Source organism: Thermobia domestica, chromosome 4, assembly GCF_964235325.1.
Source record: "Thermobia domestica chromosome 4, izTheDome1.hap1.1, whole genome shotgun sequence".
Taxonomy (NCBI): domain Eukaryota; kingdom Metazoa; phylum Arthropoda; class Insecta; order Zygentoma; family Lepismatidae; genus Thermobia; species Thermobia domestica.
This window is the reverse complement of record NC_137457.1, coordinates 188518-205951: the sequence shown is the minus strand read 5'-3', so window position 1 is coordinate 205951 and position 17434 is coordinate 188518. Positions and strand designations below refer to the sequence as shown.

The following is a 17434-nucleotide window of genomic DNA, read 5'->3' as shown; positions in this document are numbered from 1 at the left end:
GCCACTTCGTTTATTGAGTTTTCTCTTTGTATAATTTCGCCCCAAATACTAGATTAACCAGGACATACCTGGAGGAAAATATAGACACGTTAAAATTAAAAATACTGATAAACAGTTTACAAGTTGTTAAGCCACTTATGAAGACAGCATTTCCATCATTAATTTTTTCACTGATTGTTCTGATGTTAGAATGACATTTTTGTCTATTAGGTAAATTGTATAAAGAAAGAGTATATGTATGTTTACGTACATGTGGACACATATACGTATACAGCTATAAATGATTTTTTAAATGTACGTTATTACAAATTTTGCTCTTTTACATTGGGTTTAAATTCTGTCTTATAAAATGAGATTTAACAAGTTTACTGATAGCACTAAATAAGGTGAGGCTTTTTGTCTGTAAACACTTGGTCCCTAGATTGTTTTCTATATTTACATTTTTCTAGTATTCTCGCCAGGATGTGTGAACGTACCTTGCCAACCAAATATTTCTTACAAATTCTTTACACGTTAAGAAATCTCAACTGTATGTGCTACGTACATTCCCACTTGCGAGATTTAAATCTCTTCCCACACTTTAAATACACATTATTTTAGCATTGTTAATATATGTACTGTTAAATTTAATTTCACTAAATGCTTTTACATTCTTGATACATAAAATTCCTTAGTTATGTGTGTTATCATTAGGCCAAATCAAACTCTGTATGGGTTCTTCAGTCTCCTCCTACAATTTTAAATGCATGGTTTTCTTCAATTCTTACCATGATTGTCTCAACCTAGCCGGAGTATGCGCGGGAAGTAAAGTTCAAAGATTTTTCTTCTCCCACTCGTGGCAAGTAAAAAGTTTCTCAGTACGTTAAGATGTTTTAGCAAAACTCATTCTAAATTAAACTCTTCTCACACTTATGTGTTAACATGTGTGTTGCCGAATTTGAACTATGAGAAAATCCCCCTCCACACTCTTGGCAAGTGTAAGTGTATTAACATGTGTTTTGCCATATTTAAACGTACACTAAATCCCTTTCCACAGACTTTGCAATTGTAAGGTTTCTCACCTGAGTGTATTATCATGTGTGTTTTCATATTTGATTTTTGACGAAATCGCTTTCCACATTCTTTGCACGTGTAAGGTTTTTCACCTGTATGTATTTTCATGTGCTGTGCCAACTTCCAACGATCACAAAATCCCCTTCTACACTCTTGGCACTTGTAACGTTTTTCACCTGTATGTGTTAACATGTGTTTTGCTCTATTTGAACTATTACTAAATCCCTTTCCGCATTCTTTGCACGCGTAAGGTTTTTCACCTGTATGTATTAACATGTGTGTTGTCATATTTGAAAGTACACTAAAGCCTATTCCACAGACTTTGCACTTGTGTGTTTTTTCACCTGTATGCATTAACATGTGCAGTTTCAACCTTGAATGATCATGAAATCCCCTTCCACACTCTTGGCACGTGTAACGTTTTTCACCTGTATATATTAACATGTGTGTTGACATATTTGAAAGTACACTAAAACCCATTCCACAGACTTTGCACTTGTAAGGTTTTTCACCTGTATGTGTTAACATGTGCCTTGTCATATTTGAACTTATTCTAAAGCCTTTTCCACAGACTTTGCACGTGTAAGGTTTTTCACCTGTATGTATTAGCATATGCTGTACCAACTTTGAACGATCACCAAATCGCTTTCCACATTCATGGCATGTGTAACGTTTTTCACCTGTATGTGTTAACGTGTTTTCCTCTACTTGAACTACTACTAAATCCCTTTCCGCACTCTTTGCATGCGTAAGGTTTTTCACCTGTATGTATTAACGTGTGTTTCGCCAAACCATATTTTCGACTAAATACCTTTCCGCACTCGTTGTACGTGTGAGATATTTCATCTGCATGTTTTAACTGACATTTTGTCAAAATTGAACTTTGTTTAAATCTCTTAAGACACTCTTGGTACGTGTGAGATTGATTTCCACCAATATGAGATTTCTCACTTGAATCAGATACTGTTTGCTTCCGTGTAATAAACGTAGTCGCATTTCTGGAAAGAGAGTGTGTATGGAACCTGTAAAAAAATTTATAAACAAGGGAATGAAAATCTAATTAATAATACGAAACACATAACAAACGCAAGCGTCTGCATGTAAAATGTCCTAACAATGGGAGGGTACTTAGTTTCTATTATATTTGTTATTGCATGTTAAATCTATGGCGTGGGCTGTCAATTGTACGTAGAAGGAAAACATGGATTCGATATTCTCATATACACAACGTCTCAAACTGGAGAAAGTATCCTGGCAAAATACTTAAATTCTTTTAGGAAGACAAAGTATTTTCATTATTGGTCTCTTAAATATCGCAGTTTTCCCGTTCTTCCCTCTCCGTTTAATTATTGGAGTATTCCACTTTAAGAAAAATATCAAAGAACCATACTTTCTACATTGCTTGTCTCATTTCCGAGTTATAACCTTGGAAATTTCACGGGACAAGATTATGTACACACAGTTTACTAAGTATATCTACGTACATTCAGAACTTCATACAAATAAATCGCCTTAAGAACACGCTTGAGGGAATACAAATATGATACTATGCACCTACCGTTGCGATAAACGCAGGTATGTTTATTTATAAACACTTGTAATACCGAAACTAGAAAGGAGTTCACACAATGTAAAGCTTAAGAAATATCTTGTTTTCCCGGTCCTACTAAGGCATTCTAAAGAGAATAGACATATCATTTACATTTTCGAAGTTAAGGTTACTCTTCTATGTAAAATTACGTCCCAAAATTCGCCAACATTTCACTTTAACGACAAATAAGATCGAAAACCTGCGCTGATCCCGATATTCATTAGTTTACCCCTGGTTGTAATACTGAACGATTTATGAATTTCAAAAGTTGATGTTAAGCATTGGTGTTCTGAATATTCTGTTGGAGAGGTTGCTTTCTCGTAATGAGGCGTGATTTTTATTGGCTAGAAGCATATAAAGAACTTTTTGTACATATGTTCACGTAACTATGAATGAAGGACAGAAGGAGTTTAATATTCGCATCAATCTTGACCTTCATTTGAAGTTTCAATAGGAATTTACAGTGTGTAATTTTAGTAGCAAATCTGAAGAGACAACGAGAAAATTAAAATATACAGTTTACCGTTGGTACATATTTTGTAATGTACAAAACTCACTGACCCTGCGACTAACCGAACCAGAAACGTCATAACTCCCACTTCTCCACTGGATATCCTCCTGGACTAAACCAAGTCACCCTGAATTCCTAACTCCTACGTTGATAGGATGCTGTTGTATAATATCCTCTTATCGTTTTTGATCTACCAAAACACCTATACCTCTTCTTCAACAAGAATTTACGATCCCGATAGCATTTACTGACTCACATATCTTAGACATCTCCACTTTATTACGTGCGTGTTTTGGTAGATTTTGCAAGATATTTTCTCTCCCAATTGCAAAGTTCAACTATACCTATAGAGGCGTATTCATATTTTTACTCCGCCTTACGATAAATACCTTACTCAAAACTCTTTCTCAAATACATCAGTCTTCTTTCCTGTATATAATACGATAGCCTGGACTTGTGACAATGTTAAGTATTCAAGCTTAGCTGAAGGGGGGAATAGTTGAGAAAATCCTTTTATGTGAATTGCTTACAGGTAAAAAGATTCCTCGCTCCTCTATTACAAGTAGTGTTGATAACTCATACTTTATACTTTTGACACACAAGCGTGATAGGCCTATTCCAATATCTACATATTTTTCGTACAACGACTACTTATATCATTCACATAAATTATTACACATTCAAAGCTAATTCCTCCTACGTATTATGGACTAGTATCTCACAAACTAGTAAACATTGATCATACACATATAAATAAAAGTTTATTTAACGAGACGCAACGACCACTGACCCATGTGGTATACTTTCTTTTTTTCAGGTGACGTTTGAAGGAGGAAAAATGCTCAACCCAGCACCATACCCAGGTATAAGCTAGAGGGTACAACTCACGAAAGATTTTGTAGCACATGTACATTTTTATTATATTTTCTTTTATTTCATTATTTAATTTGTATTCGTGCGTTACGGATCCACAGAACTTTGAACATTCAACGAACACCTAACAAAAAAATCAGAGATACATTTTTGTTCCTTACCATTGACAAAGGTTGCACGAAGGCAACTAAAAATGATAAAGAACAACAGACCTAACTTTTCAAAAGTTTCTCTTTTCCACTTTAGAAACGTGTTGACGACGTTGATACTGTCTCGCTTTAAACGGGCAAATCCTTTCTTCAGTTTCCGATGTGAAACAGGGTGGCATCAAATATCAGGTAAGCTTCATGGGATTAAGGTATAATAGACAGCTGTAATGATGAATTTGATTGTGTTATTGTCAAAACCACGACTGGGGGTAAAACAATTTTTACATGTGTGGCTTATTTCCAACGAAATTCAAGTATAGATGTGTATAATATTTTTTGAACGTATTGAAAGTAAGTCTCCTCAAGGCTGTTCTGTTCTCCTGGTTGGTGATTTTAACATTAAAGAAATCGAAAATAATGAATTTAATTTAGAAAACAGTACCGTAAAATTTAAAAAATTACATAATTTCATGTTTTTTCATGATATCAAATCTTTTAATCAAAAGGGAACAATCATAATCGTACGCTACATCTAGTTTTATCAACACTAGAACCTGTTGAAATTATCAGGGAATTACTCCTATTAGTGCCAGAAGGTCAACATCATCCCACTATAATAATAAATGTGCATCATGAAAGTCGTTCAAAAGTAGGTCACAATTCTAAAATTTTGGCTACAATTTTAGAAAGGCGAATTTTATGAAATTATATACTAGTTTAATATATGTCGACTGGAGTATTTGATACTTGCGCCCCCCCCCCCACAGAAAAAACTCTGCCTCCAAATTTCCGTGCTGGTTCACTAAGGGTATAATTATTAAATTTAAGGCTAAGGCAAGTTATCGTAGGAAATTTCAACCAAAAAACTAGTAATAGTACCTCCTATTACATGGAATTTGCTCGTTTGAGAAAAGAAGTTAAAAATAACATCAAATTAGCCTATTAAACATTCTCACATAATACTGAAAATATTATTACTAAGAATTCAAGCGATTTGTGGAGTTTTATTAAAAATAGGAAAAGACATCTACCGTTGAAATCATTAAAGTTTCAGGGTTATAATCTATGTAGTAACGAGGAAATAGCCAATACTTTGCGAAGTATTTTAGATCAGTGTATGCTCCCTATTCAGAAACATAATTGATCCCAACATAGATCTTGGAGATAGCAAATATGGTAGCATGGGATCACAAAATATTTGCCAGACAGGTTTGAAAGAAATAGAAATGGCTATTAAGAACCTTAAGTCCAAAACGGCAGTTGGTTCTGACGGACTTCTCTCCTACATTGCGAAGGGTTGCGCTGATATATTTAAATATCCCCTATTAATTGCATTCAATTTATCAATAAGAATAAGCACTTTCCCATACAAAATGGAAAACAGCTTTAATTTGTCCAATTCCGAAGTCCAGCAATAGTCAAGATATTACCAACTTTCGACCCATAGCAATAGTACTTGCCTTTGCCAAAGTATTAGAACATATTTTGTATCGACAAATCCTTAATCATGTCAAACAGGTTATCTCAATTAAATATCATGGTTTTATTTCACAAAGATCCACAATAACGAATTTTGCAATTATTACAGTTTTTATAGCGAATTCATTAAATGTAGGCAGCGAAGTAGATGTGATTTATATTGACTTTGAAAAAGCTGTTGATAAAGTTGATCATAACATATTACTAGAAAAATTAAAGCTTTTCCACTTTTCTCCGTCCCTGAGTAAATTCTTCTCATCATACCTAACTAATCGTAAACAATCCGCTCTTTTTAATGCATACAAATCTAACGAATATATTGCATCGTCAGGAGTCCCTCTGGGTTCAAATTTAGGACCACTATTATTTCTCTTGTTTTTTAATGACTTACCTGACTGTATTCCTGACCGTGAAAAGCTACTATATGGCGATGATCTAAAAATATATGCTAAAATCAATTCTGTAGACAACATAGAGCTGCAGCAAAGTTTAGATCATATTGGTAACTGGTGCTCTTCGAATCAACTTGGGTAAATGCAAGCAAGTGCAAAGTATTATCATTTACTAGGAGCAAATCTCCTCGTCACTTTGATTATGAAATTAATAAATATATAGTAAATGGGCATGATTCAGTTAAAGATCTTGATGTTACGTTTGATGCTAAGTTACCGTTTGACAGTCACATTGTAAATATAACAAGTGAAGCATCCAAGCTATTAGGATTCATAATTAGAACGGAAAAAGAATTTAAAAGCTGTTCAACATTACAGAAGTTGTACAATGCATATGTTCGCTCAAAGTTAGAGTATGTTTCTACTATTTGGAATCCGACCCACATAAAACATCGTAAGCAATTAGAAAGAATACAGATAACTTTTTTAAAATTTCTAACATATAAAGAAACTCACATTTATCCAACTTATGGGCCGCGGTGGCTCAGTGGTAGAGCATTCACCTCTGGTACTTGGGGTCCCGGGATCGATCCCAGCCCCAGCCAAGTGGATACCGTGTGCGTGGGTTTTCTCGGCGTTATCTCGTTTCCTCCCACTTTCTTCATTCCACCATTTCATTCATTACTCATCCTCACCGTCTCCTTTAGCCTCACCGGCATAACTGTCGGACGTAAAGCTCAAAGATTTCATTTTTTATCCAACTTGTGACAGCTGTAAAACCATACTTGCTAACTTTCATCTTCCTACATTAGAACAAACGCGACATATGATTGATTTATTTTTCATTCAAAAACTAACGCAAAATATTTTGGATTGTATTGATTTAGTTTCTTTATTGAATATTCATGTCTTCACATTAAAAGTACGTAGAAACCCTGGTCTTTATTACTGCAAGAAATCAAGAAGTAATATAATTATGAAATCACCAACCTGGAGGACAACAGCTTTGTATAATAGAATATGTTCAAATAACAATGAATTTGATATATGTGATATGTCGCCTAAGAAATTTAGAAACGCCATTATCATGAATTATCAAGAGTTATGAACTCAAGTTATGTTACCAAGAGTTATGAACATGTAATTCCGTAATTTACAACACTGTAATTGGGCTATAGCCTGTTGTGTTGACAAGAAATAAACAAAATAAAATAACAAAACTATGAATGCATACCGTCCAACCTTGCTCCCATCACTCTACCATTTCCCGTTCTCTCGACTAAATTGTTAATATTTTGACTGTAAGGGAGATATGGCGTTTCAATCATTACGTTTGATGAAGATATTACGTTGCTACAAACAACGCCTTTTCATAACATATATAATAATTATTATTATAATTTTACTTACTACTAATGTTGCCTAACACTATTTGGAATGCAATGTGTTACTAAAAAACAAATCAAATAACATTCCTCGCCATTCACGCTCCCGAACTGGAAATACATGATTTACAGTTCTCTGTGTTAAATATCACATTTATTATATTATTCTTTCAAATAACAGGTTTCAAAAAGTTACTTCACTTTCAATGTGTAACTTCACGTAAAGAGGTCTGACCATAGCGAAAAAGCGTGAACCTTCTTTAAATGATTAATCGGATCAAGAATTTCATTAAAGTTTGGCGGTATTTCGTTTATAACACACTGATGCATTCCGCTACTTTATTATTAAAATATAAGTGGGTGTGCAAGTGATAATACAGTGCTCTTGTTTCAATGGTTAGGAACATTACCGTCTTAATAGCCTTGAACTATTGTTCATCTTCCGGGCTCCCCCAGCTACACCCCGCCCGGATCAACCATGCAATAGTACCGTCTTTATTGCATACCGGACCCGCGCACAGATACGCCTAGTGGCACCCACAAAGTTACTGTCACTATCATCACTTCCAACCCACTTTCCAGAATTCGGAGACTAAAACGTGCTCGTGTAACTCAGTGTAAGGGCACTATATTCAGCTGTATTTACAACATTAACACTAAGTATTTAATACTTTTATGCACAAAACATATAGTTACTAGTTTACTTAAAACGCATCATTCTCGTGCATACAGGTGATCAAAGAAAACACAAGGTTTCATGCATATCTGGAAATTTATATATATATAATTCAACTGAAAATTGTTAGCACTTTGTAATTATTAATGTTCTAATCGAACGATTATATCTTTGCCGTAGGCCCTATTTTCTATTGCCGCGATTCGCGATTAAGTAAGAATCTTCTTAGAGGGAAAAACCCTTTGTTTTACTTATCTGTCCCGTAGTTCATCTCCAACCTGCTTCTTTTCACCCAGTCACATCGTTCCAAATACTTTCTCTTCTTTAAAACGATTTACTTTAAATATTGTCTTCTAATTTAAAGTTATTGGTAGTAATAAACTTATAAATTTCGTACTTCACAGCACAAAATAGTTTCTGATGTTTTTCATTCTACATCCTGATTTCGAATACCTGCACTGTTGCCAGTGCCTTCTCACCAAGGTGCTCCCACCACCAACACAACACAATCGATAACGTAATAGTTAAACTTAACCATGAAGCACTGTGGTTAGGAACGCAGAGGGAGTAAATTTTATACCCATATTTGTAGAAGCGAAAGGAGTTTCTGCGTCGCAAAGACGCACATATACATATACACTTTTTCTGTTTGCGAAGAGAAATTTCTCAGAGCTGCCTTTATACGAGGTTTACTTACAAAGTTATTTTTTTAACTAATAGTAAATGAGTTATCCTTTAATGTTATATAGGCGCTCGACAAGACGTTTATTTTGAAGGAACTGAAAAGTAAAGAGAACCCTGCAACACTGATCACTTCACAGCACTAGTGTACGAGATAGTTAAACAATTCTTATAAATCATTTACTTATTGGTTCTAAAAGGGTTAATCCTTAGTCTTTTACTTCAGGTGACGTATACAAGTTTTTAAAGTTCACTCGGAAACACGATTAAAAACGCAAAGGCCATTTTACAACGGTTTTCGGAACTGACGAGGGCCATAAAATCTTAATGTCTCTTTTTTTCTTTTCTTCAAACGAGTATAATGGTAAACACATCAACATTCACTAATAACTTTCATTCACATTATTTTCCTATGCAGCATATCACAAATTTAACATACTATTACTTTTGTTTAATTCTATTCAATAATATTTAGTATTATTTAACATTATGTATTATTATTTAGTATGCACTAACTCAAACACTTAAAATAATTATTAATGCATTACAAGATACTTAATACCTTTACATAACACAATTACTTATATAACATCTAACTCGATTGTTATTATTTTTGTTTTGCATTGAACAATGCTTTCCTATAATATTCACAAAACGAAATTATTTTAATAGACCATTTGAAAGAGTAAAATTCAAGTAACTACATGTATATATTTCACTGAATGAAACTCAATTCGTAACTGAATGAAACTTTTATCAATGAAACAATATCATATTTCGAGATATTCACGGTTAAATTTAATCAACATAAGAATCAATAACATAGTACTACTACAACACGAAAATATCAAATATAAATCGAATTGCAATAAAAAGACAAGTAAACATTTTCAAAATATTAAATGCATCATCATACTTATAACTATAATAACACTAATTATTATAATACTCTATATTGATTACATTCCAGTTAGACGTTAAACAGGAATGGACCGAGCAGTGGATGGTTTGTCAGACCATTACACTTTTACAGTGCCTGCCCTCCGAAATTTGAAAGATACCACCCACATTATCGTTATTGTTATCTGTTTGCCGTCCCCGAGATGAGGTTTAAAAGATAGAATAAAATGTTATTAAAAAGAATATAGAGGGGTACAATACGAAAATAGCCTACTCCGGGCTTTAAACAAATATAAAATTACCCAAAATGGGAGAGAACCTCATCCCATGCCTTGGCAAGCCACTTGGCATATTATTCCTTATTCAATAAAAGGCTTCGGCCGTCCGGAAGTCACATAGTAGGTCACGGATGCCTACTAACGCCAAAATGATATATAAACATATCGAAGTGTGTTTTTTTTATCCCAACTTACTAAGTTGAGAATTTACAAGATGGTTTAGTGTAAACGACAAAGCATAACTGGAACAATTAAGTTTATCTGTTAAATATTTCAAATATTTATCACATTCTATCAATCTTTTCACTAACTTTTCGATGTTTTCGTTCCGACTCTTGCTACGGTTAAATACAGATAAATCTACTTTCACAACATAATTAAAATTCACATGAATTGTTGTTTCAGGTTCACACGAATCTACATTTAGGCAATTTGGAGTTATGGACTCTAATTCTTTTTTATGTACATGTTTTTTGGCAAGTTCTAACCAAAGTTGTTTAGTTTTTGAAGTGGGTTTCCAAACTTTCATACTATCTATTGAATGAGTTCCTAATGACTCACCAGTGTCTATTGAGTGACTTCCTAATGATTCACCAATAACGTCTCTTCTTAACGACTTCCAATAACACACTCCTTTAATAAACGCAATTGTTTCTTCAGCACCAAAATGACCTTGTTCATGAAAGTACTTAACAATATGTTGTTGATTTTGAGTTTAACGTCCCGTTCAGCAGCGAGGCTATATGAGACGTGGACCTACTGATTAACGTGGAATCCGAACCACTTGAGCTCCCGCCGGGAATGGAACCCGGGTCTCCCGCGCCAAATACTTAACAATATCGGGAGCCATGGAAGGAGGTATACGAATTTTCCAAGAGTCTGGAAAATGATAGTTTCTATTTAACAAAACATCATTACTTATAAAAACTTTCAATGTTTCTAATTTTCACTTTTACATACGGGTCATTAGGATTACGCAAAAATTGGATTATTTTTTTATACTCTGAATGTTCTTGTTGTTTGATTCTCAATTCTTCGACAGTAAGATTTCCAAAACATGACGGCAAAACCTCAAATTTATTAATTTAATGTTGTTCAACTGTTGGTAGGTATGGAATGAGGCAACGAGATGATAAGGTTTTCAAATAATGCCACATACACATATTAATAGGTTGCTAGGGCACATACTGTGTAAACATTTTAGTTTATGTGATGATATAGATTATGATGTAGAGACTGGAGTCCTAGTATGTTATGTGAGTTATATAAAATCATGATGGGTAAGGGCTATGTTTGTTCTGTAGTTGGAAATACTAAGATATTGGAAAAGCAAGTATAATTTAAAGGTAATCTGATAATAAATGGAATTAGTGAAATGGAGATACTTGTATTTATTGTTGGAAATATGTATCAGTTTGCCTAACAGTATTAGCATACAGTCATTTGGAAAGTGATTCTGCAGTTATATTACGGTAAAGGTGCAGAGTAAGATTAAGAGGTCCACGATTGAACATTTTGAAGAATCTAACATTACTTTGTTACTAACATTGGCGCAGTCGATTTCGAGCAACGCTTCTTAACTCATATATTATGGCAACTTTTTCGTCTTTGGAGCAAGGTCATAGACAGGATTTATTGATAAACAACTCAGACATCGCGTGTAGCAAATGGGCACATCGCTTTAAATTTCATTCTCTGAGACAGCAATTTAACCAAAATGTAATGCAGTTTGTAACAGAGCTACTGAACGCAGTTTCGGCGTGTGCATTTGAACAATATAAAGAGCTTGCGTTATGTGATCAATTAATTTTTGGGTTATCAAGCAACCGAATTCGAAGTTCGTTACTTTCTAAGGACAATTTAACGTTTGAGGAAGCAGTAAAAGTGGCTTGTGATTTGGAGAATTCTAATGCTCAAGTTTCGTTTAAGCAAATACATAACAATCAACAAAGGGAAACAGCAAATTGTCAACGGTGTTCACAATTAAATAAAGATCAAAGAAGGAAGTTTCCATGCAGAAGATGTAAGAAATTTCATGCTTTCCGTAACTGTCCGGCATATGGAAAACAGTGTTTTGCATGCAACAGAAATAATCATTTCGCATACGCCTGCAGACACAATTTTTTTTCAAATGGAGTACAGCAGATACAACAAGTTCACACAATTGTAGCGCAAGGGTGTAACGACAGTACTGGTCAAGTAAATGGTACGGACAGCAATTCTAAAATCTCTTTGCCAGAAAATAAGGATGATGCAGGTTTAAAGGTGACATCGGAGCATTCTATTAATGGTTTGGTTGTTATGGAAACAGAAGAACAGAATGAAGTTAAAAGTTTTGAACAGGATAGTTCAGTAATCAGTCACAATGAAGGAAATAAAAAAATAAATAGTAATCCAAATGTAGTTGGACACTTAGAGTCTAAAGAAGAAGGCGAAGTAGAAGACAAGAATGCAGATATAAAGTACGAGAAGAAACATAAAAAGAAAGGAAAGAGAAGTAAGAAATTATTAGAAAATCCAAAGACACAAAATGTTGCTGAAAGCACGCCTGATTCTTCTGATGATATTAACAAGCAGAATACAGTAAACGAGGTGGTCAAAGAAACAAACGAAATAGTAGAAGAGGAAGAAATGGAAGAAGTAAAAGAAGAACAAGTTAAAATAGAACATGCAAATTGTAACCAGAAACTCGAAATGATGCAATGTTTGACAGATAAATTAAAGAAGAGAGATGATGAATTGGAACAAGTTAGAAAACGAAATTTAATAACAGAGCAGTTGGTTATTGGTGAATTAAAGAAACGTGAAGAAGTATTAGATCAGCTGCGAGCTGAAATTGCTAAAATTAAGAAACAGCTAGATGTATATTCAATGAAGATCGAGAATTTGGAACATAAGGTTGATTCATGGTACATGCATTTAGACTATAGATTGAAAGAAGCGAATGTTAAGTGAAAACAGTTACGGAATTGAAATTGACTTATTAGTTTTGTTATGTTGAGTTTATCAGTGATACTATATTTATTGTAATTGGAGTTAGGTGCAGTTAGCTTACCTATTCACCGATTATATTGCAGGAATCTTTAATTGGTGTGTGGAAGGTAAAGTCTATTTATGTAAAGGGGGGAGAGTGTTGGTAGGTATGGAATGAGGCAACGAGATGATAAGGTTTTCAAATAATGCCACATACACATATTAATAGGTTGCTAGGGCACATACTGTGTAAACATTTTAGTTTATGTGATGATATAGATTATGATGTAGAGACTGGAGTCCTAGTATGTTATGTGAGTTATATAAAATCATGATGGGTAAGGGCTATGTTTGTTCTGTAGTTGGAAATACTAAGATATTGGAAAAGCAAGTATAATTTAAAGGTAATCTGATAATAAATGGAATTAGTGAAATGGAGATACTTGTATTTATTGTTGGAAATATGTATCAGTTTGCCTAACAGTATTAGCATACAGTCATTTGGAAAGTGATTCTGCAGTTATATTACGGTAAAGGTGCAGAGTAAGATTAAGAGGTCCACGATTGAACATTTTGAAGAATCTAACATTACTTTGTTACTAACATCAACTTTTGTTTGTAATATTACCCGTGAGAGAGCATCACTTGCCTGATTATCTTTGGCCTTGTTATAAATTATTTCTACCTCGAATCCTTGAATTTCAATACTCCATCTCCCTAAACGTGAATTCCAATTTCTTATATTATGGAGGTATACTAAAGAATGGTGATCGGTGTAAATTTTTATATGTCTACCATTCAACAATTGACCCCATTTTCTTAAAGCAACAACAATCGATAAAGCTTCTTCTTCAGTCGTTGTGTAATTTTTTCAGCTTGTTTTAAAGTTCTACTATGAAACCCAAGAATATGGCGTTCGCCATTAATTTTTTGAAACAAAATATTCCCTAAAGCCACTGAACTACAATCTGTAATGATAGAAAAATCATGATCTAAACGTGGATGAGCTAGCAATACTTCGTGAGCTAAATCATGTTTCAATTGTTGAAAACTAATTTCACACTCATCATCCCATATCCATTTTCTTTCTTTCTCAAAAGAGCAAACAAAGGTTCAGCTTTATGTGCAAAGTTACTAACAAATTTAGAACACCATTGAAATAAACCAAGTACTCGTTGTAATTCTTTCAAATTTCTAGGTCGTGGAAGATCCTTTATACATTGTACGTACGATGGATCTTTTGTTATGCCTTGAGAATTTACATTAAGACCCAAAAAATTAAATTCTGTGTTGCAAAATGAACATTATTTAAGATTCAACGTCATTCCTGCTTCATGTACTTTAGTAAATATTTCACATAACAAACAAATTTGTTCTTCGAAAGACATTGTCGGCACTGAGACGTCATCGACATAACATACCAGTTGATCGTACAATCCGGAACCTAACATTGTTTGTAAACAACTCATAAAACCTACAGACCCATTTAAGTATCCAAAAGCAACACGTGTAAATTGATACATTTTGTTGTTGCAGTAGAAGGCTGTGTAAGATATACATTCTTCACACAAACTGACTTGCAAGTAGAATCCAACAAAATCAAGACAACTAACAAATTAAACACCTTGAAATTTTAATAATAGGTCATCAATCTTGTTTACTTTTAACTGTTTAAGTTTTACATGCTTATTCAAAGAAGTCAAATCGACTACAGTACGGTTTTGATGTATTCTTTTTTGCTACACATAATAACGGATGAGCGTGAATAGACACACACTCTTCTACAACTCCGTTTTCAAGCCATTCTTTTATTTGTTTTTCTATGTTATCTTTAAATTGTTAGATATTGTCTCTTAACAATAGGTTTGTCAGTGTCAACTTCGATAGTGTATTCGAAACGATTACATTTACCTGGCACATCACTGAACACACATCTATGTTTAATTAACAAATTATAAAGTTGATGTTTATGTTCGTTATCAAGATCAACAACTTCATTTACTTTTTCTTTAATATCACCTACAGAAGGAAAATGTTCAGTTTCTGGACTATTATTTTCTACTACAGTTTTTGGATTGGTTTGATTTATAAAACTGATTTTTTACATACCATGAGATTCTTTTATTTCGTTTTCAATATCGCTAATCTGTTTTCCATACAGCTCATACAAAAATTTTGATTCCTGTACTAAATCGAAATTTAACTCTTTCAAAAATTCATTATTTACAACTGGATTTTGGTATCTTTTACGTAAATGCTTATATATTTTATCTCTTTCATTAATTTCGTTTAACCATTCAGTCATACATTGTTGTTTCTGCTTAACCAAATTCTTTATTACGGGACATTTATTTTCTAAAGGGTGGCAAACATCTTCAGATTCACTTTCACAAGAAATTTCTGAATCATCAAAATTAGTGACTTTTACATTGTTTACTGACTCAAACTCCTGACCTTCTCCCTTTTGCCTTGTCAAAATTTTAACTTGATTGCTATTCCCAGAAGAAGGCGAATTACCATTTACTCTGTCAATTCCATTTTTCATAGGTACCGTAACGACATTCTGGCCGTGATCTAACAAAACTATTTTCTCAGCAAAATCTATCTTTGCATTTGTTAAAGTAAGAAAATGTCGCCCTAACAAACAAGAACAATTTAAATCATTTACAACCAGAAACCTTACGTCATACATCAAAGGCCCTACTTCTAAACAGAGGATAATTTCACCTTTTACTGATTTCATTTTTTTACCAGAATAATTAACAGGTACAATACGGGAAGAGGTTTTTCATTGAGCATTAGAAACAATGGAAGAAATAGATTTCCACGATTTAAAGCTGAGCAGGCTAGCAGATGCTCCAGAGTCGCACAAAGCGTAAAATTCTTCATTAAATATTTTTACCTTTATTTCTGCAGTAGCTTGTGACGAAACAATTTGTTTACAATTTCTATTACTATCCCCTTCATCCTCGGATGAACTTTCATCACTGTTCCATTGTACAACATTTAAAAGTTTTCTTTCAATAGTAACATACAAAGTATGACAACCATTAGTGAGTGCATTTACGCTATTACCAAAGTTTTACTGACTTCCCTGTCATGAGCACCCTCCACACAGTGAGAATTTAGTTTGGGTGTGGAAAACGAACTTGTCCGTTTGAATTAAAAGGAGTAGAATTTACGAAAGGAGGTCTTGGAGACCTGAAATTTACTTGATTTACAAAATTTAGAAAACCAGGTGAATTTCCAGGCATTTGGCTATTAGGAGAATGCATTCTAACATTACCATTCGTGTCTACAGGTTGATTGTTTCCATTTGAGGACTGATAAAACTGATTACCCACTGGGGAATTCCCTCTAGGTGGGATTTCCTGACTACAACTGCAAGAATGCGCATCAGAATGCACTTCATCACAATTATTATTATAGCGTTTGTTTTTCTTAAATCCGCGTTTACGCTTGTTATTTTTATTTTGCTGAGTATTTTCACGTGAAAATTTATTACCGTTTCCATTATTCTTACGTTTCTTCTGATTCTCATTGAAATTACTATTAGTGGATGTCACGTGATTAATTTTCGCAAACTTATAGTTAGATCCCCCTCTAGTATCAGATCTAGGAATGGCTTCCAGTTTCTGAATAACTTGTAACACGGTCGACAAAGTCAAAGCGGTAAGAGTAGTGAGTTGACGTCTGAAAAAAGGAGGAATTAAATTCAGTACCATACTGATAGTAAGTGGTTCTCTAATATCAGAATTGATTTCCTGTATTTTATTACATCTATAAAAGACAAAGTTGTACACACTTCCATGTTTTCGGATCATACGGTTTATTTTGAAGCACCATTAACTTATTTGCTTGCACTTGTTCGTTCTCAAATTCAGCCTTAAATTTCTTCTTGAACTTTTTGAACATATCAAAAGAAGAACAATTGTTATTATACCAATTGTACGCGGATCCCGTAGGTAAAAACTTTATAATGTCTAAGTATTGGCTACTTGGAATATTCCTAATTGAAGCCTGATCTTGGAACTTTTCCAAAAATGCAGTCGTGGCAAGTTCGTTCTCATGGCCTGAAAACTTTTCAAATCCTTCTAAATCTCTAAGATTCACAAAAACTTTCCTATCTAATTATGTTTTTTTTCTTTTCCGCCGGTTTTGAAAAGAACGTGATTTACCTTCCTCATCAGAACTACTAGATTGAAGAGTACTTCTACCAGAATCAGAATACATTAAAGTACATCTACGCGTATCTTTGTCGATGTGATCGTCTATTCTTTCTTTTTAACTCAAAACGTTCGAAACAACGTTATTAGAATGTGGGAAGTTTTTTTACCTGACTTTCTACAAGATATTGTTTTATTTGTTCTACTTCGTTAACAATAGCCTCAACTCTACTACTAATATCAGCCTGCGTTTCTTCCACTGATTTCTGCGATATTACCGTAGTTTCGCATGCAGTAATACTAGATTCAACTACCTCCTGAAATTTT

General features: G+C 33.8%; 1 protein-coding gene across 2 annotated transcripts in view; it reads right to left on the bottom strand.

The window, feature by feature from the left end:
- Nucleotides 1-1662: 1662 nt before the first annotated feature.
- The window catches only part of LOC145683647 (uncharacterized), a 32739-nt gene continuing 16967 nt past the window's right edge, over nt 1663-17434 (bottom strand). For both annotated transcript variants that reach the window (XR_014131154.1, XM_081754986.1), the window contains exon 3: nt 1663-2075. Coding sequence is in view for 1 of the 2 variants with exons in the window: in XM_081754986.1 (XP_081611112.1) it covers nt 1730-2075 (346 nt within the window). In the remaining variant the exon portion in view is untranslated. The remainder of the gene's footprint in view (nt 2076-17434) is intronic.